Below are 27,868 nucleotides of genomic sequence, written 5' to 3'. Positions count from 1 at the left end.
GTGTAGATTACATCTGTCATCCTAAACCGAGGTGTAGATTACACCTGTCATCCTAACGGAGGTGTAGATTACACCTGTCATCCTAACGGAGGAGTAGATTACACCTGTCATCCTAACGGAGGAGTAGATTACACCTGTCATCCTAACGGAGGAGTAGATTACACCTGTCATCCTAACGGAGGTGTAGATTACATCTCACATTCCAGTGTTTGAACGTGTAAAAAAGGATGCATGGGATTTCTGTTAATGTGACTCCGTGCAGCCAATGGCAACTTCCGTTTATAATGCTGGGAGCCACTTGTGGATTTGAAAAGCTCTAACGCAGGTCCACCTCCGACACCTTGGAAACAACCACTATGGATAAAGCAGATCAGATTGAATCGAGCCCTTAGGTGTGAAAGATGACATCTCTGTATCTGTTAAGCTTGTTGTTATTGAAGAACAAATAAAGAGCTGAATAAAGAGAACATGGGTTGTAGGATGTTCTTAGGGCAGGAGACATTAAAGGGGCAATGTACAATTGTGTAACGGGTATCGTAAGGATTGGACCAAGGTGCAGCGGGAACGTGTATACTCATCTTCTTTATTAAATCAAAAGAAGTAATAAACAAATCACGTATACAAAACAACGACCGACACTAAACAGTCCTGTCAGGTGCACAGACACAAAACAGGAGACAACTACCCACAAATCCCCATAGCACAAACACCCCTATACATAGGACCTTCAAGCAGAGGCAACGAAGAACAGCTGCCTCCAACTGAAGTTCAATCAACAAACCCTAAACATAGAAGTAGAAAACTAGACTGAACATAGAAAAACACTAACCTAGAACATAGACCAAAAACCCCGGAACACTCTAAACAAACACCCCTATTACATAATACCATAGCCCAACAAACCCCGAGCCCAACAAACCCCGAACCACAAAACAAACACCCCCTGCCACGTCCTGACCAAACTAAAATAACAAATTACCCCTATACTGGTCAGGACGTGACAGTACCCCCCCAAAGGTGCAGACCCCGGATGCACCTAAAACAACAAAACAAAAACTTCATCCAATAACTCTAAACACAAACAAAAAATAATCCCCAACTAAAGGGAGGGAAGGGAGGGTGGCCACCGTCACCGACGGTTCTTGTGCTACACCCCCCCCCTCCCCAACCCACCTACTATGGAGGTGGATCAGGCTCCGGCCTTACTCCCCAACCTACCCTATCCACCCCCGCTAAATACTCATTCAACTTTACCCCTCCCAAAGTCTCTGGGCTATGGCGCGTCACTGAAGACCTCGGGCTGATGCGCATCACTGAAGACCTCGGGCTGATGCGCATCACTGGAGACCTCGGGCTGAAGGGCGACTCTCGCTGCGCCGGCTCCGGACTGGGGGCCGTCTCGGGACGAGGCACTGTCGCCGGACACTCGGGACGAGGCACTGTCGCCGGACACTCGGGACGAGGCACTGTCGCCGGACACTCGGGACGAGGCACTGTCGCCGGACACTCGGGACGAGGCACTGTCGCCGGACACTCGGGACGAGGCACTGTCGCCGGACACTCGGGATGAGGCACTGTCGCCGGACACTCGGGACGGGGACTGCGCACTGAAGACCTGATGCGTGGAGCTGGCTTAGGATGTGCCAGACTAGGGACACGCACCACAGGGCTAGCGCGAGGAGCAGGACGAGCTGGACTGGGCTGACGCACTGGACGCCTGGTGCGTGGGGCTGGTAGTGGAGGTACCAGACTGGAGACACCCCTATACATAGGACCTTCAATCAGAGGCAACGAGGAACAGCTGCCTCCAACTGAAGGTCAATCAACAAACCCTAAACATAGAAGTAGAAAACTAGACTGAACATAGAAAAACACTAACCTAGAACATAGACCAAAAACCCCGGAACACTCTAAACAAACACCCCTCTTACATAATACCATAGCCCAACAAACCCCGAACCACATAAAACAAACACCCCCTGCCACGTCCTGACCAAACTAAAATAACAAATTACCCCTATACTGGTCAGGACGTGACAGATTGCTACAACCGGTTTTGGACTTTTCAATTAATTATATATACCCATTGATTTCCCGACAAGTATATCTTCTAAATACCTCATGACCTGTCTGTCTAACGCCACCAGAACCCCAAATATTTGTTCATAAAAAAAGTAATTGTAACCAAATACAGTATAGCCTCAAAACATGGTTAAAACTATAACTTCGATATCGGATGGTCAGTCCTTGAATTCATAGCTCTGTCTATTAATTTGAGAGTGGTGGGGTGACTGCTTTGCTATTGTTTGAAAAACAGATTGCCTCTTTAAAGCATTGATGCGAGTTGTAGTATTCTATAGGTCCACAGATTCCACTTCTAGTTTTGTGACTGCTATCTGAAAGAGATGAATCTATCCATTGTGCTGTATCCCAAATGGCACCCTATTCCCTATATAGTGCATTATTTTTGACCAGGCCCTCTCTCAGAGATGGGAAACCCCATTGTGGGTGGAGTATAGATCATATCACATCACACCAATGCCGATACTAGTCTGGAAGTCTGGGAACCCGACTCCTTACCGTCACTCTATCACACGTGTTCCTCATTCCAGGATCTGTTGACAAGCATAAAGATTCTCAGCCCTCACGATAGTGAAGGTTCTGAACATGTTACAATATATATAATAAATTACATTTAGCAGACGTTGTTATCCAAAGCAGCTTTCAGTCGTGTATGTTTACATTTTCCTTCACGGGTGGTCCCGGGAATCGAATCCACTATCATGGAGTTGCAAGCGCCATGCTCCACCAAATGAGATGCAGAGGACAGCGTTGCTTGATTATTGATTGATTAATTGGTAGATTGATAGATTGATGTATTTGTTTATTATAGTGTATGAGGGCAAAGGGAAGGCAAAAATTGACGCTACTTCCCTCTCCAACCAAAGTGCATGAACTGAACAGAGGATCAAACTGAAGTGAACAGATAAACTTTAATGAAGGCTATTAGTTTTTACTTTCATTGTACTGTATTATGCTACACAGTTTCAGCTGCCCAGACCATGAACTAACTTACACCGTATTATGCGGGGGAATAGCCTTTTCATGACTGTCTAAGTGTGTTTGGACCATAATAGTTTGTTGGTGATGTGGACACCAAGGAACTTGAAGCTCTCAACCTGTTCCACTACAACCCCGTCGATGAGAATGGGGGCGTGCTCGGTCCTACTTTTCCTGTAGTCCACAATCATCTCCTTTGTCTTGATCACCTTGAGGGAGACGTTGTTGTCCTGGCACCACACGACCAGGTCTCTGACCTCCTCCCTATAGGCTGTCTCATCGTTGTCGGTGATCAGGCCTACCATCGGAAAAATTGAAGATGGTGTTGGAGTCGTGCCTGGCCATGCAGTCATGAGTGAACAGGGAGTACATGAGGGAACTGAGCACGTACCCCTGTTTAGGATCAGCGTGGCAGATGTGTTGTTTCCTACCCTTACCACCTGGGGGCGGCTCGTCAGGAAGTCCAGGATCCAGTTGCAGAGGGAGGTGTTTAGTCCCAGGGTCCTTAGCATAGTGATGAGCTTTGAGGGCAATATGGTGTTGAACACTGAGCTTTAGTCAATGAATAGCATTCTCACATAGCTGTTCTTTTGTCCAGGTGGGAGTGGCCAGTGTAGAGATTGCATCATCTGTGGATCTGTTGGTGTTCTGTTGGTGCTGTATGCAAATTGGAGTGGGTCTAGGGTGTCTGGGATTAGGGTGTTGATGTGAGCCATGACCAGCCTTTCAAAGCACTTCATGATTGCAGACATGAGTGCTACGGGTCGGTAGTCATTTAGGCAGGTTACCTTAGTGTTCTTGGGTACAGGGACTATGGTGGTCTGCTTGAACCATGTTGGTATTACAGACTCAGAATGGGAGAGTTTGAAAATGTCAGTGAAGATACTTGCCAGTTGGTCAGTGCATGCTCGGAGTACACGTCCTGGTAATCCGTCTGGCCCTGCGGCCTTGTGAATGTTGACCTGGTCTTACTCACATCAGCTACGGAGAGCGCGATCACACAGTCGTCCGGAACAGCTGGTGCTTTCATGCATGTTTCAGTGTTACTTGCCTTGAAGCGAGCATAGAAGTAATTTAGCTCGTCTGGTTCGTGTCACTGTGCAGCTTGTGACTGTGCATCCCTTTGTAGTCTGTAATAGTTTGCAAGCCCTGCTACATCCGACGAGCGTCGAAGCCGGTGTAGAACGATTCAGTCTTAGTTCTGTATTGATGCTTTGCCTGTTTGATAGTTCGTTGGAGGGCATAGCGGGATTTCTTATAAGCTCCTTGAAAGCGGCAGCTCTACCCTTTAGCTCAGTGTGGATGTTACTTGTAATCCATGGCTTCTGGTTGGGGTATGTACGTACAGTCACTGTGGGGACGACGTCATCGATGCACTTATTGATGAAGCCAGTGACTGATGTGGTGTACTCCTCAATGCCATCGGAAGAATCCCGGATAATATTCCAGTCTGTGCTAGCAAAACAGTCCTGTAGCTTAGCATCTGCTTTGTCTGACCGCTTTCACCAACTCTGCGTCTCACAAAGACACAGAGTAGGTTGGAACCAAAAATCTCAAATTTGGACTCATCAGACCAAAGGACAGATTTCCACCTGTCTAATGTCCATTGCTTATCTTCTTGGTCCAAGCAGGTATCTTCTTCTTATTGCTGTCCTTTAGTAGTGGTTTCTTTGCAGCAATTCAACCATGAAGGCCTGATTCATGCAGTCTCCTCTGAACAGTTGATGTTGACATGTGTCTGTTACTTGAACTCTGTGAAGCATTTGGGCTGCAATCTGAGGTGCAGTTAACTCTAATGAACTTATCCTCTGCAGCAGAGGTAACTCTGGGTCTTCCTTTCCTGTGACGGTCCTCATGAGAAATTTTCCAGATTGACTGACCTTCATATAATGATGGACTGATGTTTCTCTTTGCTTATTTGAGATGTTCTTGCCATAATATGGACGTGGTCTTTTACCAAATAGGGCTATCTTTTGTATACCACCCCTACCTTGTCACAAGACGACTGATTGACTCAAACGCATTAAGAAGGAAAGAAATTCCACAAATTAACTTTTAACCAGGCACACCTGTGAATTGAAATTCATTCCAGGTGACTACCTCATTAAGCTGGTTGAGAGAATGCCAAGAATGTGCAAAGTTGTCGTCAAGGCAAAGGGTGGCTACTTTGAAGAATCTCAAATATAAAATATATTTTGATTTTGTCACGTCCTGACCAGTAAAAGTTGTTATTTGTTATAGTAGTTTGGTCAGGGCGTGGCAGGGGGTGTTTGTTTTGTGTGTTTCGGGGTTTTGATGTGTGTTCCTTATTTTCTATTTCTATGTTAATTCTATGTTCCCTATCTATGTTTTGTATTTCTGTGTTTTGGCCTGGTATGGCTCTCAATCAGGGACAGCTGTACATCGCTGTCGCTGATTGGGAGCCATACTTTGGTAGCCCTTTTTCCACCTTTCTGGTGTGGGAAGTTGATTTTGTATTGCTGTTTGTAGCCTGCGAAACTGTTCATTCGTTGTGTTGCTTCTTGTTTATTATTTTGCTGGTTCACCGTTTATATTAAAATATGATGCATCCAACCCACGCTGTGCCTTGGTCTCACTCTAACGACGGACGTTACAGATTTGTTTAACACTTTTTTTGGTTACTACATGATTCCATATGTGCTATTTCATAGTTTGATGTCTTCACTATTATTCTACAATGTAGAAAATAGTAAAAAAAATCAAGAAAAACCCTAGAATGAGTCGGTGTGTCCAAACGTTTGACTGGTACTGTACGTATGTGTTTTTACAACCTCTCCCCATGTGAATTACCTCAGATAGCAGCATTACGTTGAACTCCGAACCTGCCTATCACTCAGTAACCCTGCAGACATTCCTTTTAGACTCTGTAATGTTTAATGGCATGATGCAAAACAAGTCAAAGGTGTGATGCAACACTGTGAACGGCTCCTCCCCCTCAGGTCTGTTTGGGTATAAAGGTATGGCTACTGTTATTTTTAGTCACTGAGAAGGAAAGCACATTAGCTGTGTGCATAACACACCCTGGTCACATCATCTTACCCTTTGATATTCCTGTCCGACAATTTTTATTTATTTATTTATTTTATTTCACCTTTATTTAACCAGGTAGGCAAGTTGAGAACAAGTTCTCATTTACAATTGCGACCTGGCCAAGATAAAGCAAAGCAGTTCGACAACATACAAAAACACAGAGTTACACATGGAGTAAAACAACATACAATCAATGATGCAGTAGAATAAAAAAAAAAAAATAATAAAAAAAAAAATAAGACTATATACAATGTGAGCAAATGATGTGAGATAAGGGAGGTAAAGGCAAAAAAATGCCATGGTAGCAAAGTAAATAAAGTATAGCAAGAAAAACACTGGAATGGTAGATTTGTAGTTTGAAGAAAGTTCAAAGATAAAATATAAATAATATGGTGCAAAGGAGCAAAATAAATAAAATAAATAAATACAGTAGGGGAAGAGGTAGTAGTTTGGGCTAAATTATAGATGGGCTATGTACAGGTGCAGTGATCTGTGAGCTGCTCTGATAGCTGGTGCTTAAAGCTAGTGAGGGAGATAAGTGTTTCCAGTTTCAGAGATTTTTGTAGTTCGTTCCAGTCATTGGCAGCAGAGAACTGGAAGGAGAGACGACCAAAGGAGGAGTTGGCTTTAGGGGTGACCAGAGAGATATACCTGCTGGAGCGCGTGCTACAATAGGGATATACTGACCAATGGAGGAGTCAACAGACGATGAACTTTATTGTCCATGTCTTTATGCTCACAACCCAACCCCCTGTGACACACACGCACGCACGCACGCACGCACACACACACCGCACGCACACACACATGAGCACGCAAGCACGCACGCACACACAGACACCGGAGGGTCTGGAAGCAGTGGGTCATCTGCTGTGCAGCACCCCTGGAGGGTTGTAAGGGGTTAAGTGGTCTCTTCTTCACTCCCTAGATGCTGTGCAGCACCCCTGGTGGGTTGTAAGGGGTTAAGTTCTTCTTCACTCCCCAGAGGCTCTTAGACATTAACCTTCACTTCTACTAACACATGACAAGGCACCAGACCTTCAAACAGCCTCTTGTATGCTTTTCAGCCTGTCTGTGGAGTGGCAGGTGGCCGGGGTTTGCACTTTTAGGACTATTCTATTGGTTCCATGTCAACAGCCAACCCAGCACAGCTAAAGGTTTTGGAATGATTTGAAATAGTATGTAACCCCAGGTACGCAAGGCACTCAGAATATGGCTATTGTTCCCGTCATTCCTGGTTGATTTAATACAATATACACGGAACTTAAACACATCAAGATGAAACCAAAGACTCCAATTACTGACTGGCACTGAGAACAAACATAGGTATTTTGCAGTATGTCATTTGCAGTGTTACTGTGTGTGTGCAATCTGTACTTCCTAAATTGCATCCTATTCGAACCAAGCCAAATTCCTCCATACCCCCAGGACCTGGTTCCTCCATACCCCCAGGACCTGGCTCCTCCATACCCCCAGGACCTGGTTCCTCCATACCCCCTGGCCCCTCCATACCCCCAGGACCTGGCTCCTCCATACCCCCAGGACCTGGCCCCTCCATACCCCCTGGCCCCTCCATACCCCCAGGACCTGGCTCCTCCATACCCCCAGGACCTGGTTCCTCCATACCCCCAGGACCTGGCTCCTCCATTTCCCCAGGACCTGGCTCCTCCATTCCCCCAGGACCTGGCCCCTCCATACCCCTGGCCCCTCCATACCCCCAGGACCTGGCCCCTCCATACCCCCTGGCCCCTCCATACCCCCAGGACCTGGTTCCTCCATACCCCCAGGACCTGGCCCCTCCATACCCCCTGGATCTGTTCCCTCCATTCCCCCAGGACCTGGCTCCTCCATGCCCCCAGGACCTGGTTCCTCCATACCCCCAGGACCTGGCTCCTCCATACCCCGCTGGTCCCTCCATACCCCCAGGACCTGGCTCCTCCATATCCCCAGGACCTGGCCCCTCCATTCCCCCAGGACCTGGCCCCTCCATACCCCCAGCCTGGCCCCTCCATACCCCCAGGACCTGGCTCCTCCATACCCCCAGGACCTGGTTCCTCCATACCCCCAGGACCTGGCTCCTCCATTTCCCCCAGGACCTGGCTCCTCCATTCCCCCAGGACCTGGCCCCTCCATACCCCAGGCCTGGCCCCTCCATACCCCCCAGGACCTGGCCCCTCCATACCCGACCTGGCCCCTCCATACCCCCAGGACCTGGTTCCTCCATACCCCCAGGACCTGGCCCCTCCATACCCCCTGGATCTGTTCCCTCCATTTCCCCAGGACCTGGCCCCTCCATGCCCCCAGGACCTGGTTCCTCCATACCCCCAGGACCTGGCTCCTCCATACCCCCTGGTCCCTCCATACCCCCAGGACCTGGCTCCTCCATATCCCCAGGACCTGGCCCCTCCATTCCCCCAGGACCTGGCCCCTCCATACCCCCAGGACCTGGCTCCTCCATACCCCCTGGTCCCTCCATACCCCCAGGACCTGGCTCCTCCATATCCCCAGGACCTGGCCCCTCCATTCCCCCAGGACCTGGCCCCTCCATACCCCCAGGACCTGGCTCCTCCATACCCCCTGGATCTGGTTCCTCCATACCCCCTGGATCTGGTTCCTCCATACCCCCTGGATCTGGTTCCTCCATACCTCTAGGACCTGGCTCCTCTATATCCCCAGGACCTGGCCCCTCCATACCCCCAGGACCTGGCTCCTCCATACCCCCAGGACCTGGCCCCTCCATACCCCCAGGACCTGGTTCCTCCATACCCCCAGGACCTGGTTCCTCCATACCCCCAGGACCTGGCCCCTCCATACCCCCAGGACCTGGCTCCTCCATTTCCCCAGGACCTGGTTCCTCCATACCCCCAGGACCTGGCCCCTCCATACCCCCAGGACCTGGCTCCTCCATTCCCCCAGGACCTGGCCCCTCCATACCCCCTGGCCCCTCCATACCCCCAGGACCTGGCTCCTCCATAACCCCAGGACCTGGCCCCTCCATACCCCCAGGACCTGGCTCCTCCATACCCCCAGGACCTGGCCCCTCCATAACCCCAGGACCTGGCCCCTCCATACCCCCAGGACCTGGCCCCTCCATACCCCCAGGACCTGGTTCCTCCATACCCCCAGGACCTGGCTCCTCCATTTCCCCAGGACCTGGCTCCTCCATAACCCCAGGACCTGGCTCCTCCATTCCCCCAGGACCTGGCCCCTCCATACCCCCTGGCCCCTCCATACCCCCAGGACCTGGCTCCTCCATAACCCCAGGACCTGGCCCCTCCATACCCCCAGGACCTGGCTCCTCCATACCCCCAGGACCTGGTTCCTCCATACCCCCAGGACCTGGCCCCTCCATAACCCCAGGACCTGGCTCCTCCATTTCCCCAGGACCTGGCCCCTCCATTCCCCCAGGACCTGGCTCATCCATACCCCCAGGACCTGGCTCCTCCATTTCCCCAGGACCTGGCTCCTCCATTTTCCCAGGACCTGGCCCCTCCATTCCCCCAGGACCTGGCTCCTCCATACCCCCAGGACCTGGCTCCTCCATACCCCCAGGACCTGGCCCCTCCATTCCCCCAGGACCTGGCTCCTCCATACCCCCAGGACCTGGCTCCTCCATACCCCCAGGACCTGGTTCCATTTTTGCTTTGACCTCACAAAGGTCATGCCTTTTGCTCCAATAGCCCTGAGCTCCATTGATTACCATAGCAACGAATACTACTGTTTTCCTTTCCCCCTCAGTTTGCAGTTGGTTTTCATCTTTGACAGTTGTAGGTACGTTTAATATGCATATAAGGTTGTCCCTGTATTATTGGGATAACACTGTCTTTTAATACCGAAACGGTATGCCAGAAAAAATATCCTTAATTCTGCCATTTACATTTTCCTAATATTGAGTTGCCCCAGGAACAGCCTCAACTCGTTGGGACATGGACTCTACAAGGTGTCAAAGGCGTTACACAGGGATGCTGGCCCATGTTGACTCCAATGCTTCCCAAAGTTGTGTCATGTTGGCTGAATGTCCTTTGGCTGCTGGACCATTCTTGATCCACATGAAAAACTGTTGAGTTTGAAAAACCCAGCAGCGTTGCTGTTCTTGACACAGTCAAACCTTAGCTCCTGGCTCCTGCTACCATACCTTTTTTCAAAGGCACTTAAAATCTTTTGTCTTGCCCATTCACCCTCTGAATGGTACACACACAATCCATGTCTCAATTGTGTCAAGGATTAAAAATTCTTCAACCTGTCTCCTCCCCTTCATCTACACTGATTGAAGTAGAGTTAACAGTTTGACATAAATAAGGGATCATAGCTTCACCTGGATTCACCTGGTCAGTCTATGTCATGGAAAGAGTGTGTTCTTAATGTTTTGTCCACTCAGTGTATATAACTACCTGTGTTGCTGTGCTAGCTGACGTTTGATAATGATATGCTGGGAATATTCTTTCTGAGAGGATATATTACATACCCTTGAAAGCCTATTATTAAGGTGGTGACATCATCTTCCCAACACCCCATCACTAAAGGATACCAGACTCCATTTTAGTCTGAATGTTTTTCTTGTTGCAGCAGTGTTGAATGAGTTAAATCAAAGTCTACGTATGATATGTGGAATCATAGAGGATAGATAAGCCTAGGCCTGTATGTGTTCCAACTGTTTCTGTCTCTTGTTTAAAAAAATAGATCTACATTAAGACGTGAGCAACAAGATAAACAGCATGATGTAAATGTGTGTATATACAGTGGGTATCATTAGTATTCATCCTCTTGGATGTACATCTACTGTATATACAGTGGGTATCATTAGTATTCATCCTCTTGGATGTACATCTACTGTATATACAGTGGGTATCATTAGTATTCATCCTCTTGGATGTACATCTACTGTATATACAGTGGGTATCATTAGTATTCAGCCTCTTGGATATACATCTACTGTATATACAGTGGGTATCATTAGTATTCAGCCTCTTGGATGTCAATCTACTGTATATACAGTGGGTATCATTAGTATTCATCCTCTTGGATGTACATCTACTGTATATGATTGATTGCTATGATTTTAAGTGTCATACACCAGGCTTACAAGACCCTATTAAACACAATACCATTTCCTTGTACTCAAAGCAAAACAACATCTTACAAATTATATAAATACAGTGATCATGGCCAGTAAAGCTACCATCTAACCCCACCACACAACCATCTACCATCTACCATCTACCATCTATCCCCACTACACAACCATCTACCATCTAGCCCCACTACACAACCATCTACCATCTAGCCCCACTACACAATCATCTACCATCTACCATCTACCATCTACCATCTAGCCCCACTACACAACCATCTACCATCTAGCCCCACTACACAACCATCTACCATCTACCATCTACCATCTAGCCCCACTACACAACCATCTACCAGTTACCATCTAGCCCCACTACACAACCATCTACCATCTACCATCTAGCCCCACTACACAACCATCTACCATCTAGCCCCACTACACAACCATCTACCATCTAGCCCCACTACACAACCATCTACCATCTAGCCCCACTACACAACCAGCTACCATCTACCATCTAGCCCCACTACACAACCATCTACCATCTACCATCTAGCCCCACTACACAACCATCTACCATCTACCATCTAGCCCCACTACACAACCATCTACCATCTACCATCTAGCCCCACTACACAACCATCTACCATCTAGCCCCACTGTGGGAACAAGCTGAGCTATCGCAAACACGCCCTGACTGAAAGAGAATTCAAGCCTCTGCTCGTCCCGTAACCCAGAATCCTTCAGGGTTATCACCAACATGTCTCAGATCGTCACACAGAGGGCAATAAATCACTAAATGGATTTAATTTTCTATTTCCTCCAGATCATACAGTAGACACACTCTCTCATCTTCAGGCACTCCGTTAAATCTGGAGGCGAAAGAAGCGCACACCTGTTTCGGTGAGGCGCTGGCTAAGGGGAGTAAAACCCTTGTTCCCTTCGGTCTCAACATAGTCTTTGATCTGAAGACGTTCTTGTGATTATTTATGATTTTGCAATTCATTGTAAATGTTTGTAGGCTTATGTAGCCAAATTGTATCTATGATCTCATGTTATCCGTTCATGTTTTTTATACGTTCTATTTATATCTGTAAATTAACCAATGACATCAAGCTACACCCGGCCATGATTACAGACACCTGTGTGTGTCCTTTGACACTATATAAACTAGTGACCTGCAGGGCTTGTCATTATACCCTGGTGAAGACAACTTGTCTGTCCAAACGTTGGTTATTAGGTTATTGCATCGGAACTCCTGTGAGACTCTACTTTTCTTTTTCAACCATTGTTTGTACTGATGTTCATATAAAATCATTCTATATCCACTTTATAATCTCTGAACCCAGAACCAAACCAGCGCTGGTCGCCAGCTAGCTTCTCCAGAGACGAGTCTATACACCTTATAATCTCTGAACCCAGAGCTAAACCAGCGCTGGTCCCCAGCTAGCTTCTCCAGAGACTAGTCTATACACCTTATAATCTCTGAACCCAGAACCAAACCAGCACTGGTCCCCAGCTAGCTTCTCCAGAGACGAGTCTATACACCTTATAATCTCTGAACCCAGAACCAAACCAGCACTGGTCCCCAGCTAGCTTCTCCAGAGACTAGTCTATACACCTTATAATCTCTGAACCCAGAGCTAAACCAGCGCTGGTCCCCAGCTAGCTTCTCCAGAGACTAGTCTATACACCTTATAATCTCTGAACCCAAAGCTAAACCAGCGCTGGTCCCCAGCTAGCTTCTCCAGAGACTAGTCTATACACCTTATAATCTCTGAACCCAGAGCTAAACCAGCGCTGGTCCCCAGCTAGCTTCTCCAGAGACTAGTCTATACACCTTATAATCTCTGAACCCAGAGCTAAACCAGCGCTGGTCCCCAGCTAGCTTCTCCAGAGACTAGTCTATACACCTTATAATCTCTGAACCCAAAGCTAAACCAGCGCTGGTCCCCAGCTAGCTTCTCCAGAGACTAGTCTATACACCTTATAATCTCTGAACCCAGAGCTAAACCAGCGCTGGTCCCCAGCTAGCTTCTCCAGAGACTAGTCTATACACCTTATAATCTCTGAACCCAGAGCTAAACCAGCGCTGGTCCCCAGCTAGCTTCTCCAGAGACTAGTCTATACACCTTATAATCTCTGAACCCAGAGCTAAACCAGCGCTGGTCCCCAGCTAGCTTCTCCAGAGACTAGTCTATACACCTTATAATCTCTGAACCCAGAGCTAAACCAGCGCTGGTCCCCAGCTAGCTTCTCCAGAGACTAGTCTATACACCTTATAATCTCTGAACCCAAAGCCAAACCAGCGCTGGTCGCCAGCTAGCTTCTCCAGAGACTAGTCTATACACCTTATAATCTCTGAACCCAAAGCCAAACCAGCGCTGGTCGCCAGCTAGCTTCTCCAGAGACTAGTCTATACACCTTATAATCTCTGAACCCAAAGCTAAACCAGCGCTGGTCGCCAGCTAGCTTCTCCAGAGACTAGTCTATACACCTTATAATCTCTGAACCCAAAGCCAAACCAGCGCTGGTCGCCAGCTAGCTTCTCCAGAGACTAGTCTATACACCTTATAATCTCTGAACCCAGAGCTAAACCAGCGCTGGTCCCCAGCTAGCTTCTCCAGAGACTAGTCTATACACCTTATAATCTCTGAACCCAGAGCTAAACCAGCGCTGGTCCCCAGCTAGCTTCTCCAGAGACTAGTCTATACACCTTATAATCTCTGAACCCAAAGCCAAACCAGCGCTGGTCGCCAGCTAGCTTCTCCAGAGACTAGTCTATACACCTTATAATCTCTGAACCCAGAGCTAAACCAGCGCTGGTCCCCAGCTAGCTTCTCCAGAGACTAGTCTATACACCTTATAATCTCTGAACCCAGAGCTAAACCAGCGCTGGTCCCCAGCTAGCTTCTCCAGAGACTAGTCTATACACCTTATAGTCTCTGAACCCAAAGCCAAACCAGCGCTGGTCGCCAGCTAGCTTCTCCAGAGACTAGTCTATACACCTTATAATCTCTGAACCCAAAGCCAAACCAGCGCTGGTCGCCAGCTAGCTTCTCCAGAGACTAGTCTATACACCTTATAAACATAAACCATATAATCTTGTAAACCTTCTACTGACCATACATAACTATGAGCATGGATAAATTGTTGTAACAATAATGATGGGAGAACTACTGAAGTTGTAAAACTAATCTTTATATACAGACATTACGGCCATAAAATAACTTATTTTAATAAAATAAAAACAGTAGAAAAATATAAATAAATCCTGAACACAAGATTGTACCTCAGCTCATGTGTTGTGGTCGATGTTTCAGTACAATACCTTTTTGATATCCCCTTTCCCTTTTCCTGCAATGTTATATCAAGGGTGGCTGCCATCCTCCAGGATAGCTACTGGTTGTGCAGGGTTTTATTCCAGCCCTGCTCTAATCACATTGTAGGCTAAACATCAGCTCTGCTCTAACCACACTGTAGCCTAAATATCAGCCCTGGTCTAGACACACTGTAGCCTAAACATCAACCCTGGTCTAACCCCACTTTAGCCTAAACATCAGCCCTGGTCTAATCACACTGTAACCTTAACATCAGCCCTGGTCTAATCACACTGTAGCCTAAACATCAGCCCTGGTCTAATCACACTGTAGCCTAAACATCAGCTCTGGTCTAATCACACTGTAGCCTAAACATCAGCCCTGGTCTAAACACACTGTAGCCTAAACATCAGCCCTGGTCTAATCACACTGTAACCTAAACATCAGCCCTGGTCTAATTACACTGTAGCCTAAACATCAGCCCTGGTCTAAACACACTGTAGCCTAAACATCAGCCCTGGTCTAAACACACTGTAACCTTAACATCAGCCCTGGTCTAATCACACTGTAGCCTAAACATCAGCCCTGGTCTAATCACACTGTATTCTAAACATCAGCCCTGGTCTAATCACACTGTAGCCTAACATCAGCCCTGGTCTAATCACACTGTAGCCTAACATCAGCCCTGGTCTAAACACACTGTAGCCTAACATCAGCCCTGGTCTAATTACACTGTAGCCTAACATCAGCCCTGGTCTAATTACACTGTAGCCTAAACATCAGCCCTGGTCTAATCACACTGTAGCCTAAACATCAGCCCTGGTCTAAACACACGGTAGCCTAAACCACATCTGTGCAACAGGCCTTTGGGCAGATAAATATTGGTTTGTGTGTTTTTACTCTCTTCTAATCCAAGTTCAGTAACATCATCATAATCATTATCAAAACGTTTTATTCAAAGTGGAAATGTATTACAAATTCAAGAACAAAGGAGGAAGTGATAGGTCTTCCTTAGTGTGCTGTCTCAGCTGTCTTCAATGCAGTTGGCACAAACTCTCAGGCAAACCACATTCCCTCTGCCCTGCGAAATGCAAAATGAATGCAAGCATCGTCTCTTTCTGATAGCTCGACTGAAACTTCCTCCTTCCACCACATAAAAAAAACTACAACTCATACAAAGCTACTTCACTTGGGGCTCCCGAGTGGCACCGCCGTCTAAGGCACTGCGTCTCAGTGCTAGAGGCGTCACTACAGACCCTGGTTCAGCGGTCTAAGGCACTGCGTCTCAGTGCTAGAGGCGTCACTACAGACACCCTGGTTCAGCGGTCTAAGGCACTGCGTCTCAGCGCTAGAGGCGTCACTACAGACACCCTGGTTCAGCGGTCTAAGGCACTGCGTCTCAGCGCTAGAGGCGTCACTACAGACACCCTGGTTCAGCGGTCTAAGGCACTGCGTCTCAGCGCTAGAGGCGTCACTACAGACACCCTGGTTCAGCGGTCTAAGGCACTGCATCTCAGCGCTAGAGGCGTCACTACAGACACCCTGGTTCAGCGGTCTAAGGCACTGCATCTCAGCGCTAGAGGCGTCACTACAGACACCCTGGTTCAGCGGTCTAAGGCACTGCATCTCAGCGCTAGAGGCGTCACTACAGACACCCTGGTTCAGCGGTCTAAGGCACTGCATCTCAGCGCTAGAGGCGTCACTACAGACACCCTGGTTCAGCGGTCTAAGGCCCTGCATCTCAGTGCTAGAGGCATCACTACAGACCCCCTGGTTCAACGGTCTAAGGCACTGCATCTCAGTGCTAGAGGCATCACTACAGACACCCTGGTTCAGCGGTCCAAGGCACTGCATCTCAGTGCTAGAGGCGTCACTACAGACACCCTGGTTCAGCGGTCTAAGGCACTGCATCTCAGCGCTAGAGGCGTCACTACAGACACCCTGGTTCAGCGGTCTAAGGCACTGCATCTCAGTGCTAGAGGCGTCACTACAGACACCCTGGTTCAGCGGTCTAAGGCACTGCATCTCAGTGCTAGAGGCGTCACTACAGACACCCTGGCTCAATTCCAGGCAGTATCACAACCGGCCATGATTGGGAGTCCGATAGGGCGGCGCACAATTGGCCCAGTGTTGTCTGGGTTTGGTCGGTGTAGGCCGTCATTGTAGATAAGAATTTGTTCTTTACTGACTTGCCTGGTTAAATAAAACATTTAAAAAACTTTTGCCTGGCCCCAAATGACACCCTTCATCCTAATCTATTGACTCTACAACCAAAGCCTTCAACGGTTCCCCTTTACTTATTTCCATCACGAACAGATACAGATCTGCTATCTATTTGATCACTCTGTCATCACAGAGAATTTTCCTGCGGAGCAGGAAATGCCAATTTTAGTGGTTTAAACAGGCTTCTAAAGTTTGTAATTTCCACTTTAACATTTCAAACTTGATTTGCCCTCACGAAAACTATATCAACCCCTACAACAACCAAAAAGTTGTTAATTATAATCTACATGTCCTGCTGCTCCAGTATTATTTTTCCTGCTGTGAGAAGCAGGGTCAAATTAACCTGTTACAGTTTTGCTATGGGATTATTATCATTATCATTATCACCACATTATCACCACATATCCTGTTGCTTATTTTCCTGCTGTTAGAAGCAGGGTCAAATTAAGATAGAAAATTGTAACAGGTTACAGATGCACTCTGGGAAAGGGCAAAGCTGATTATTAAGTGCAATGCAACGGCTGTGTTTAGACTTTTGACCATCAGATCAGCTCTGAAAAAGATATGGTTGTTCAAATGAACAATTAGTGGAAAAAATATCAGAATTGGGCTGCCTGTCTAAACACAGCCAACTAGTCTCTATTACAATAAACCCGTTTTACTTGTTCTGGGTATCTGCTGCTTCAGTGTAGTACACACATTCACCACAGACAGATCCAACGCATTGCATCCATTTCTTAGTCCTGTCCAGTCCATCACCATGTCCATATTAGGCAGATAACTGCTGCTCTCAGTCTTTGTTAAAAAAAAGGCTTTTGAATCAAAAACCGGTGTAGCAAGGTGTCTGCCTTGGTTCAGAGATAAATAACATTCTCCCAAAGGACGTAACGTGAAGAAACTGGTCATTCAGGGTGTTAATGTTCTTCACCAAGGTATACAGTGCCTTTGGAAAGTATTCAGACCCTTAACTCTGTACTTTGTTGAAACACCTTTGGCAGTGATTACAGCCTCGAGTCTTCTTCTGTATGATGCTACAAGCTTGGCACACCTGTATTTGGGGAGATTCTCTTATTCTTCTCTGCAGAGCCTCTCAAGCTCTGTCAGGTTGGATGCACAGCTATTTTCAGATCTATCCAGAAATGTTTGATCGGGTTCAAGTCTGGGCTCTAGCTGGGCCACTCAAGGACATTCAGAGACTTGTCCCGAAGCCGCTCCTGCATTGTCTTGGCTGGGTGCTTAGGGTTTTTGTCCTGTTGGAAGGTGAACCGTAACCCCAGTCTGAGGTCCTGAGTGCTCTGGAGCAGGTTTTCATCAATGATCTCTCTGTACTTTGCTCCATTCATCTTTGCCTCAATCATGACTAGTCTCCCAGTCACTGCCATTGAAAAACATCCCCACAGCATACCAATCAGGCCTGATTGGTGGAGTGCTGTAGAGATCATTGTCCTTCTGGAAGATTCCCCCAACTCCAAGAAGGAACTCTAGAGCTCTGTCAGAATGACCATTGGGTTCTTGGTCACCTCCCTGACCAAGGACCTTCTCCTTATTGTTTGGCCGGGCAGCCAGCTCTAGGAAGAGTCTTGGTGGTTCCAAACTTCTTCTATTTAAGAATGATGGAGGCCACTGTGTTCTTGGGGATCTTCAATGCTGAAAAAAAAAATTGTACCCTTCCCCAGATCTGTGACTCGACACAATCCTGTCTCGGTGCTCTATGGACAATTCCTTCAACCTCATGGATTGATTTTTGCTCTGACATGCACTGTCAACTGTGGGACCTTATATAGACAGGTGGGTGCCTTTCCAAATCATGTCCAATCAATTGAATTTACCACAGGTGGACTCCAATCAAGTTGTAGAAACATCTCAAGGATGATCAATGGAAACAAGATGCACCTGAGCTCAATTTCGAGTCTCATAGCAAATTTTGTAAATTGCCAACATTTCAAAACTCCTGTTTTTGCTTTGTCAATATGGGGTATTGTGTGTGGCTACTGAGATTTTTTATTTATTTAATCCATTTTAGAATAAGTCTGTAACATAACAAAATGTGTAAAAAGTCAAGGGGTCTGAATACTTTCCAAATGCACTGTATATCCTTTTCCCATCCCCTGAAGGCATCGCCTTCTTTGATTTTTGTTTGTTAGATAGTTAGTTTATGAACAAACAACGAGGAAGTGATTGGTACATCAGTCAGTATGTTAGTGTATGGGATCAGCATGGAGGACCAGGTTTGTGTAGGTCTTTCCATGCGTTGACCTGGTGAGTGATACTGTATGTGGTGGTGGTTATCAGTCGTGAGTAGGTGCAGCGGTCATAAGCCACAGGGGAAACCTGGAAGAGGTTTCCACTGGGGGGGTCAGTAGGCCGGATGCCCAGGTGTCTCATACACAGTCCCAGATACACATCCTCTATGTAGACGGCTTTAACATGCCTGGACGCCTCCACCAGCTTCCTGGGGAGGTCTAAGGTGAAGACATAGCCCAGGCCCAGAGCATAAGGTGGATATACTGGTTCAGGAAACACCTCCTTTGGAAGGTACCATTTGGAGTTAGGGTCTCTTAGAACGGCGGCCCGTCGGGCCACTAGTCCAGTCATGTAGTTCTGCGTTGGAGCGTGAAGCAGCATGTTGACCAACGTGTTCACGTTGAGGAACATGTCTGAGTCGATCTTCATGGCGTAGGAGGCGTAGGGGCAGCGAGAGCTCAGCCACTCCATCATCACCATGGTCTTGATGGTCAGGTTTTTGTAGCTGTCTATGAAGTCACTCTGCAGCAGATCCTGGTGCTCTTTGCTCTCCTGCAGCACATTCTCCTGGAGCTGCTCTGTCTCCTCTCCACTGGGCAGTCCCAGCAGGAAGAACAGACGGACCTGTTTGCCCAGTACCTGCCTCTCACTGCCCCAAGTACTGCGGACGGCCTCACGAGCCTCCCTGTTATAGGGCGCCACTGGCACCATCAGAACCAGGAAGGGGTTCTGCTCCCGGCATTTCTCTGGTTCATCCAGGATGAAGATGTACTCTGATGGGTATTCTACATGGTATTGCTTCTGATTCGCAACTGACATGTTTGCTGCTGGATTGGTTGTTGAAGGTGAGATCCGGTCTTTGAGGTCAATTGCCAGGATGACCACAGTCATCATCACGACCAGGAACAGAAACAGGCCAAGGCAGCTGGTGCGACACCAGCGTCTCTTTTTGATCTGTGTTCTGTCTGCCCCCGGCTGGCTATCATCAGTACTGCTGAAACACAAGGTTGAGAAAAACACATCTGCTGTCAGTGTCTGACCACTGTTCCTCTAACTGATTTAACACTCCTTACATTGGTTTAAATTCACAATGGAAGTTAATATATTTTATAGTTAGTATGATATAAGATGAATTTTTCTTTTTACATATTAACTATGTTCACCTCATCATACTGTATAAAACCAATCAACATCATGCACTAGATTTGATTTGAATTTTCAATGTTTAGAAGAGAAGTCCCCCCCCGTGGCTCACCATAGTTCAGCGATGATTGGCTGGGCGTCATGGGCGTCAGGTGGGGGGCGTTGGGTCCAGAAGTTGTGGTAGACCCCCATCATGCATTTGGGTAAGATTGTAGCAAAGAGGGTGTATAAAGGTCTGACAGAGATATGTTAATCTACCGACCTGAGGCTCAGAATGTCAGCTCTCTGAATGTCAACGACTATGTTTTTTAAAATGGCCGTTATTATGTTTCAGATCAATTAATAAGACGCCGTTTACCGTTGTCCATTTACCTTGGTCACCGTTCCGGTCTGCTTAAGGGGTGGTTCCCTCATAAACACCAATTGCGAGAGTAGCTGTGTCTGTTCTGCTTGTTTCATTGACTTCACATGAACCAGGAAATAGAGCCAGTGAGATGTATCGCTTCCTCTACTGTCTCTGGTTGTAGATTGCTTGGCAGTGGGTGGAGCATAGGTGAGAGGGCTGCTGTCTGCCTTTATGGGCCTCAGCATGTCAGTAGCACAGCTGTTTTCTCTGTGGTGTCCTGTGTTGTTGACATCACTCTCATGGTAACCACTTTCTTCTGGCAGTCACGTGTCATGAAGTGTTACAAACAGAAAGTAAGTATGACTTTTAAGACCTTGAACCAAATATCAACAATAGTACTTATCACTGTCAATGTCAACATTTACAACCACCTATCACCTGTGTGTGTCTGAGAGAGAGAGAAAGAGATCAACGAAGGTGCTGGGATATAATATATTTTAACTTCTGTCATGAAGACATTTATATTATGATTTCAGAAATATTAGCAATCCTACTTTTCTGGTATTTTAAGAACAAAATCTGTTAGAAGTCTTCCAATACATTACCTGTAGTCCGTTTCAATCTTTTTCCACTAAACCAACATTGAAGAACTAGTTTGTTTGTCCTGTATGCTGCTTTAGAAGTTTACCTACACCTTAGCCAAATACATTTTAAACTCAGTTTTTCACAATTCCTGACATTTAATCCTAGTAACAATTCCCTGTTTTAGGTCAGTTAGGATCACCACTTTATTTTAGAATGTAAAATTAGCAGAGAGAATGATTTTGGCCCCAAAACCAATTCCTCCTTTGGTCGTCTTTCCTTCCAGTTCTCTGCTGCCAATGACTAGAACGAACTGCAAAAATCTCTGAAACTGGAGACTCTTATCTCCCTCACTAGCTTTAAGCACCAGCTGTCAGAGCAGCTCACAGATCACTGCACCTGTACATAGCCCATCTGTAAACAGCCCATCTATCTACCTACCTCATCCCCATACTGTATTTATTTATTTATTTTGCTCCTTTGCACCCCAGTATCTCTACTTGCACATTCATCTCCTGCACATCTAACATTCCAGTGTTTAAATGCTATGTTGTAATTACTTCGCCACCATGGCCTATTTATTGCCTTATCTTACCTCATTTGCACTCACTGTATATAGACTTTTTGTTTTCTTTTGTTCTACTGTATTATTGACTGTATGTTTCTTTATTCCATATGTAACTCTGTGTTGTTGTATGTGTCGAACTGCTTTGCTTTATCTTGGCCAGGTCGCAATTGCAATTGAGAACTTGTTCTCATCTAGCCTACCTGGTTAAATAAAGGTGAAATAAAAATACCGTCTGTGTGTAAACCACGAGTGAAAGCGAAGCACCTGTCTACGTAACACCTGGGCCTGTCTAGTTAATGCTTGAGCTATGCTTCCACCTTTGAGCCATATCATCAGGTTGGCTCAGGTGAGTGGCAAAGGCTCATATAACTCTCCGTCGTCGTCCATCAGCACAGGCCACAGTCTGGCAGAGGCTCATATAACTCTCCGTCGTCGTCCATCAGCACAGGCCACAGTCTGGCAGAGGCTCATATAACTCTCCGTCGTCGTCCATCAGCACAGGCCACAGTCTGGCAGAGGCTCATATAACTCTCCGTCGTCGTCCATCAGCACAGGCCACAGTCTGGCAAAGTCTCATATAACTCTCCGTCGTCGTCCATCAGCACAGGCCACAGTCTGGCAGAGTCTCATATAACTCTCCGTCGTCGTCCATCAGCACAGGCCACAGTCTGGCAGAGGCTCATATAACTCTCCGTCGTCGTCCATCAGCACAGGCCACAGTCTGGCAGAGGCTCATATAACTCTCCGTCCGCAGGGAATGTAGAGTTTTATTATTTTAATGTGTAAACAGGTAGAACACCAACATCTTCCTCTGTGTGGTGTGTGTGTGTGTGTGTGTGTGTGTGTGTGTGTGTGTGTGTGTGTGTGTGTGTGTGTGTGTGTGTGTGTGTGTGTGTCTATTTCACACACACACACACACACACTGAAGGGGAGATAAACTAAGGGACATGATGAGACTATTCAGTGTTCAATAGGGGACCATGGGCCTCATTTATAACCATTGAGTCAATTTTACACGAAATATCTATCTGAATAATCCATTTCTGAAAAGACTGTGCACGTAGCTGAAAAGTAGTAAGTAGTTGAAAAGTTGCTAATCCGTGATGAAATTTGAACACATTACCTTTGGGTTGCTAGACGTTCGTGTTATACGCCCACCTATCCACCCCCGACCAGCCACCCTCCTCTCGTTTCTGACTTGAGTAACCTTCTGTCTTATGTAACCATACCAAACATAACATATCACTCTGGTTTGAATGTCTGTTTTTTCACATTTACTATGTTACGTCTCATCTATGAGACCAGGCTGTGTTTCCAGGCAACAGCCTGGCTGAATGTGTTTTCGTTGATTTAGACAGGGAACTTGGAACAGAACTGTCGGGCAAACAACCAAGCCCTGTTGATCAAGGGGAGCGTGAAGACCTAGCCAACATCTTAAAGAGCACATGGATGTGGGCAACGAACCACGTATATATTCAAATACAGGATGAAAACTAAGTCAATATATTCAACGAAAATTGCTTACCATTCTTGACAATGGTAAACAGATAGGCTACATAGACTAATATTTGATGTAGGCATTACGTCTACAATCATTCATGTCCAGTTGTATAAAAATAAATACTTTATTTCAGAGTAGATACACCATTCTGGGGCTGCAGGTAGCCTAGTGGTTAGAGCGTTGGACTAGTAACTGAAAGGTTGCCAGATCGAATCCCCGAGCTGACAAGGTACAAATCTGTCTTTCTTCCCCTGAACAAGGCAGTTAACCCACTGTTCCTAGGCTGTCATTGAACATAAGAATTTGTTCTTAGCCGACTTGCCTGGTAAACTAAATAAATACATTTCTTGGAGTTCTCTCAAACCAGGGTGATCCTGATGTGTCGGTAAACTACTGTAAACCAAATGATTAGTGTTGTTTATCGTTCTCATCCTTGTACACTGTTGTCTCAGTGGCACCCAATATAATACACTACTTTTTATCCCCAATATAATACACTTCTTTTTATCCCCAATATAATACACTACTTTTTATCCCCTATATAGGACACTATTTTTGACCAGAGACTAAATCGGGGATAGGGAGTCATTTATCCCCTGTAAAGGGCACTATTTTTGACCAGAGACTATATAGGGGATAAGGTGTAATTTATCCCCTATATAGGGCACTATTTTTGACCAGAGACGATGTATGAAATAGGGTGTCATTAGCAATTCATACTCAGTATTAGGCGTCTCAGTCTCCCAAACGATGACTTCCTTTTACAGTAAATGACAGGGGAAGTGAACGATTACACTGTCAAATTGTCTCTCTCTGCACCCCTTCCTGTCTGTGGCTTTGGGGCACATCAAAACTCTGAGACTATTGTCTTTGGTTGTGTAGTTTGTGCTATTGTGTTGTTTGAGCTGTGACTGTTGTCTTTGGTTGTATTGTTTGAGCTGTGACTGTTGTCTTTGGTTGTATTGTTTGAGCTGTGACTGTTGTCTTGGTTGTGTTGTTTGAGCTGTGACTGTTGTCTTGGTTGTATTGTTTGAGCTGTGACTGTTGTCTTTGGTTGTATTGTTTGAGCTGTGACTGTTGTCTTTGGTTGTATTGTTTGAGCTGTGACTGTTGTCTTGGTTGTATTGTTTGAGCTGTGACTGTTGTCTTTGGTTGTGTTGTTTGAGCTGTGACTGTTGTCTTTGGTTGTATTGTTTGAGCTGTGACTGTTGTCTTGGTTGTATTGTTTGAGCTGTGACTGTTGTCTTTGGTTGTATTGTTTGAGCTGTGACTGTTGTCTTGGTTGTATTGTTTGAGCTGTGACTGTTGTCTTTGGTTGTATTGTTTGAGCTGTGACTGTTGTCTTGGTTGTGTTGTGTTGTTTGAGCTGTGACTGTTGTCTTGGTTGTATTGTTTGAGCTGTGACTGTTGTCTTGGTTGTATTGTTTGAGCTGTGACTGTTGTCTTGGTTGTGTTGTTTGAGCTGTGACTGTTGTCTTTGGTTGTGTTGTGTTGTTTGAGCTGTGACTGTTGTCTTTGGTTGTATTGTTTGAGCTGTGACTGTTGTCTTTGGTTGTATTGTTTGAGCTGTGACTGTTGTCTTGGTTGTGTTGTTTGAGCTGTGACTGTTGTCTTTGGTTGTATTGTTTGAGCTGTGACTGTTGTCTTTGGTTGTATTGTTTGAGCTGTGACTGTTGTCTTGGTTGTGTTGTTTGAGCTGTGACTGTTGTCTTTGGTTGTGTTGTTTGAGCTGTGACTGTTGTCTTGGTTGTATTGTTTGAGCTGTGACTGTTGTCTTTGGTTGTATTGTTTGAGCTGTGACTGTTGTCTTGGTTGTATTGTTTGAGCTGTGACTGTTGTCTTTGGTTGTATTGTTTGAGCTGTGACTGTTGTCTATGGTTGTATTGTTTGAGCTGTGACTGTTGTCTTGGTTGTGTTGTTTGAGCTGTGACTGTTGTCTTGGTTGTATTGTTTGAGCTGTGACTGTTGTCTTGGTTGTATTGTTTGAGCTGTGACTGTTGTCTTGGTTGTATTGTTTGAGCTGTGACTGTTGTGATGGTTGTATTGTTTGAGCTGTGACTGTTGTCTTGGTTGTGTTGTTTGAGACACCCACAGGGAGCGCGGTCATGGTCAGGGACACCATTTTCCAGCACCCATGGAGCACTGGGGTTAGGTGCTTGCTCAAGGGCACAGTGACAGATTTGTCATTTTGTCAGCTCCGGGATTGGAACCATCAACCTTTTTGGTTATTGGCCCAACGCTCTAACCTCAAGGCTATTTGTCTTTCCCAGAGTGTTGTTTTCAATAACAGACAGGCCCAGGTTGGTGTAAGTTTCTCCATACGACCAGAAGCTCTTGAGGAGTGTCGAGGATGGTCGTGATAACAGCCATGTAGTGACAGCGGTCCTGGGCTCCTGCATACCCCTGGAAGAGGTTTCCACTCGGGGGGTCAGTAGGCCAGATGCCCAGGTGTCTCATACACAGTCCCAGATACACATCCTCTATGTAGATGGCTTTAACATGCCTGGACGCCTCCACCAGCTTCCTGGGGAGGTCTAAGGTGAAGACATAGCCCAGGCCCAGAGCATAAGGTGGATATACCGGTTCAGGAAACACCTCCTTTGGAAGGTACCATTTGGAGCTTGGGTCATGAAGGACTGCTGCACCAATTGCCACTTGTCCAGACATGTAGTTCTCCTTTGGAGAATGTAGAATCAGCATGTAAACCAGGTTGTGTACATTGAGGAACATGTCTGAGTCGATCTTCATGGCGTAGGAGGCGTAGGGGCAGCGAGAGCTCAGCCACTCCATTATCACCATGGTCTTGATGGTCAGGTTTTTGTAGCTGTCTATGAAGTCACTCTGCAGCAGATCCTGGTGCTCTTTGCTCTCCTGCAGCACCTTCTCCTGGAGCTGCTCTGTCTCCTCTCCACTGGGCAGTCCCAGCAGGAAGAACAGACAGACCTTGTTGCCGAAAACTAGGTTCTCACTGCCCCAAGTACTGCGGACGGCCTCACGAGCCTCCCTGTTATAGGGCGCCACTGGCACCATCAGAACCAGGAAGGGGTTCTGCACCCGGCATTTCTGTGGCTCATCCAGGATGAAGATGTACTCTGATGGGTATTCTACATGGTACGGTCCTGGGGACACATACGGAGGAGGAGTGGCCAGTCCAGTGGCCAGTGTTATTGATGGCCAGTCCTGAATGGATATTGTGTCCAGGTAAACTTCTGATTCAGCTTGTGGTTCAACGTCAACATATATTGTAGGGGTGTCCTTGTTGTCTGGTGTTTCAGATTCCATATAATATGTTGATTCATCATTAGTAGTTGGATTGATGCTCTTGGAGGACAAGTCCTCTTCTCTTGAAGGGTCTGGAGTCCTCCTGGAAGGGGGACGATGGTAGGGGTGGTTTGGGTTGTTGGGATATTCCAGAACGGTATAGTATATGACCCTCAGTGACACCAGTACCAGGAAGATCTTGGTGCACGTCCGCCAGTGACTGATCATTACATTGGGATCTGTGTCACTAGAAAAAACAGAATGGAGGTCAATCGTAACAAACCAAAAACAAGCTCAGAGGTCTTTAACAGCAAGTTACTTTGGACTTATAGTATGGTTATGTTTGTCAGTCCTCTATGTTGATTAAATAGTCTGTTCACAGTAGAGTCAGTCCTCTACGTTGATTAAATAGTCTGTTCACAGTAGAGTCAGTCCTCTAAGTTGATTAAATAGTCTGTTCACAGTAGAGTCAGTCCTCTAAGTTGATTAAATAGTCTGTTCACAGTAGAGTCAGTCCTCTAAGTTGATTAAATAGTCTGTTCACAGTAGAGTCAGTCCTCTACGTTGATTAAATAGTCTGTTCACAGTAGAGTCAGTCCTCTAAGTTGATTAAATAGTCTGTTCACAGTAGAGTCAGTCCTCTAAGTTGATTAAATAGTCTGTTCACAGTAGAGTCAGTCCTCTAAGTTGATTAAATAGTCTGTTCACAGTAGAGTCAGTCCTCTAAGTTGATTAAATAGTCTGTTCACAGTAGAGTCAGTCCTCTAAGTTGATTAAATAGTCTGTTCACAGCAGAGTCAGTCCTCTAAGTTGATTAAATAGTCTGTTCACAGTAGAGTCAGTCCTCTACGTTGATTAAATAGTCTGTTCACAGTGGAGTCAGTCCTCTAAGTTGATTAAATAGTCTGTTCACAGTAGAGTCAGTCCTCTAAGTTGATTAAATAGTCTGTTCACAGTAGAGTCAGTCCTCTAAGTTGATTAAATAGTCTGTTCACAGTAGAGTCAGTCCTCTACGTTGATTAAATAGTGTGTTCACAGTAGAGTCAGTCCTCTAAGTTGATTAAATAGTCTGTTCACAGTAGAGTCAGTCCTCTAAGTTGATTAAATAGTCTGTTCACAGTAGAGTCAGTCCTCTACGTTGATTAAATAGTCTGTTCACAGTAGAGTCAGTCCTCTAAGTTGATTAAATAGTCTGTTCACAGTAGAGTCAGTCCTCTAAGTTGATTAAATAGTCTGTTCACAGTAGAGTCAGTCCTCTACGTTGATTAAATAGTCTGTTCACAGTAGAGTCAGTCCTCTAAGTTGATTAAATAGTCTGTTCACAGTAGAGTCAGTCCTCTAAGTTGATTAAATAGTCTGTTCACAGTAGAGTCAGTCCTCTACGTTGATTAAATAGTCTGTTCACAGTAGAGTCAGTCCTCTAAGTTGATTAAATAGTCTGTTCACAGTAGAGTCAGTCCTCTAAGTTGATTAAATAGTCTGTTCACAGTAGAGTCAG

At 46.2% G+C, this 27,868-nt stretch overlaps 3 protein-coding genes across 4 annotated transcripts; all 3 read right to left on the bottom strand.

Moving 5' to 3' along the window:
* Positions 1-316: 316 nt before the first annotated feature.
* Positions 317-9,748, bottom strand: LOC123730750 (collagen alpha-1(I) chain-like). The gene is made up of 2 exons (XM_045708318.1): positions 7,534-9,748; positions 317-354 (listed from the first exon to the last, which is right to left on the bottom strand). The coding sequence occupies exons 1-2, from the start codon at positions 9,746-9,748 to the stop codon at positions 317-319; spliced, it is 2,253 nt and encodes a 750-aa protein (XP_045564274.1).
* An 8,782-nt stretch (positions 9,749-18,530) lies between these two features.
* LOC106594039 (beta-1,3-galactosyltransferase 2) lies at positions 18,531-20,777 on the bottom strand. 2 transcript variants are annotated; one of them, XM_014185410.2, is made up of 2 exons: positions 20,225-20,777; positions 18,531-19,960 (listed from the first exon to the last, which is right to left on the bottom strand). In XM_014185410.2, exons 1-2 carry the CDS (start codon positions 20,305-20,307, stop codon positions 18,937-18,939), a joined length of 1,107 nt encoding a protein of 368 aa, XP_014040885.1. In that variant the 5' UTR covers positions 20,308-20,777; the 3' UTR covers positions 18,531-18,936. The 2 variants fall into 2 exon arrangements, with proteins under 2 accessions (XP_014040885.1, XP_014040884.1); XM_014185409.2 differs by having other exon boundaries at positions 18,531-19,963; positions 20,225-20,774.
* A 4,276-nt stretch (positions 20,778-25,053) lies between these two features.
* On the bottom strand, positions 25,054-26,856 carry LOC106594891 (beta-1,3-galactosyltransferase 1-like). The gene has a single exon (XM_014186278.2). The coding sequence runs from the start codon at positions 26,596-26,598 to the stop codon at positions 25,390-25,392; it is 1,209 nt and encodes a 402-aa protein (XP_014041753.2). The 5' UTR covers positions 26,599-26,856; the 3' UTR covers positions 25,054-25,389.
* Between the last annotated feature and the right edge of the window lie 1,012 nt (positions 26,857-27,868).

This window comes from Salmo salar, chromosome ssa26 (assembly GCF_905237065.1).
Source record: "Salmo salar chromosome ssa26, Ssal_v3.1, whole genome shotgun sequence".
NCBI lineage: Eukaryota > Metazoa > Chordata > Actinopteri > Salmoniformes > Salmonidae > Salmo > Salmo salar.
The sequence above is the reverse complement of the archived record's forward strand: the minus strand, read 5'-3'. Positions and strand labels throughout refer to the sequence as shown.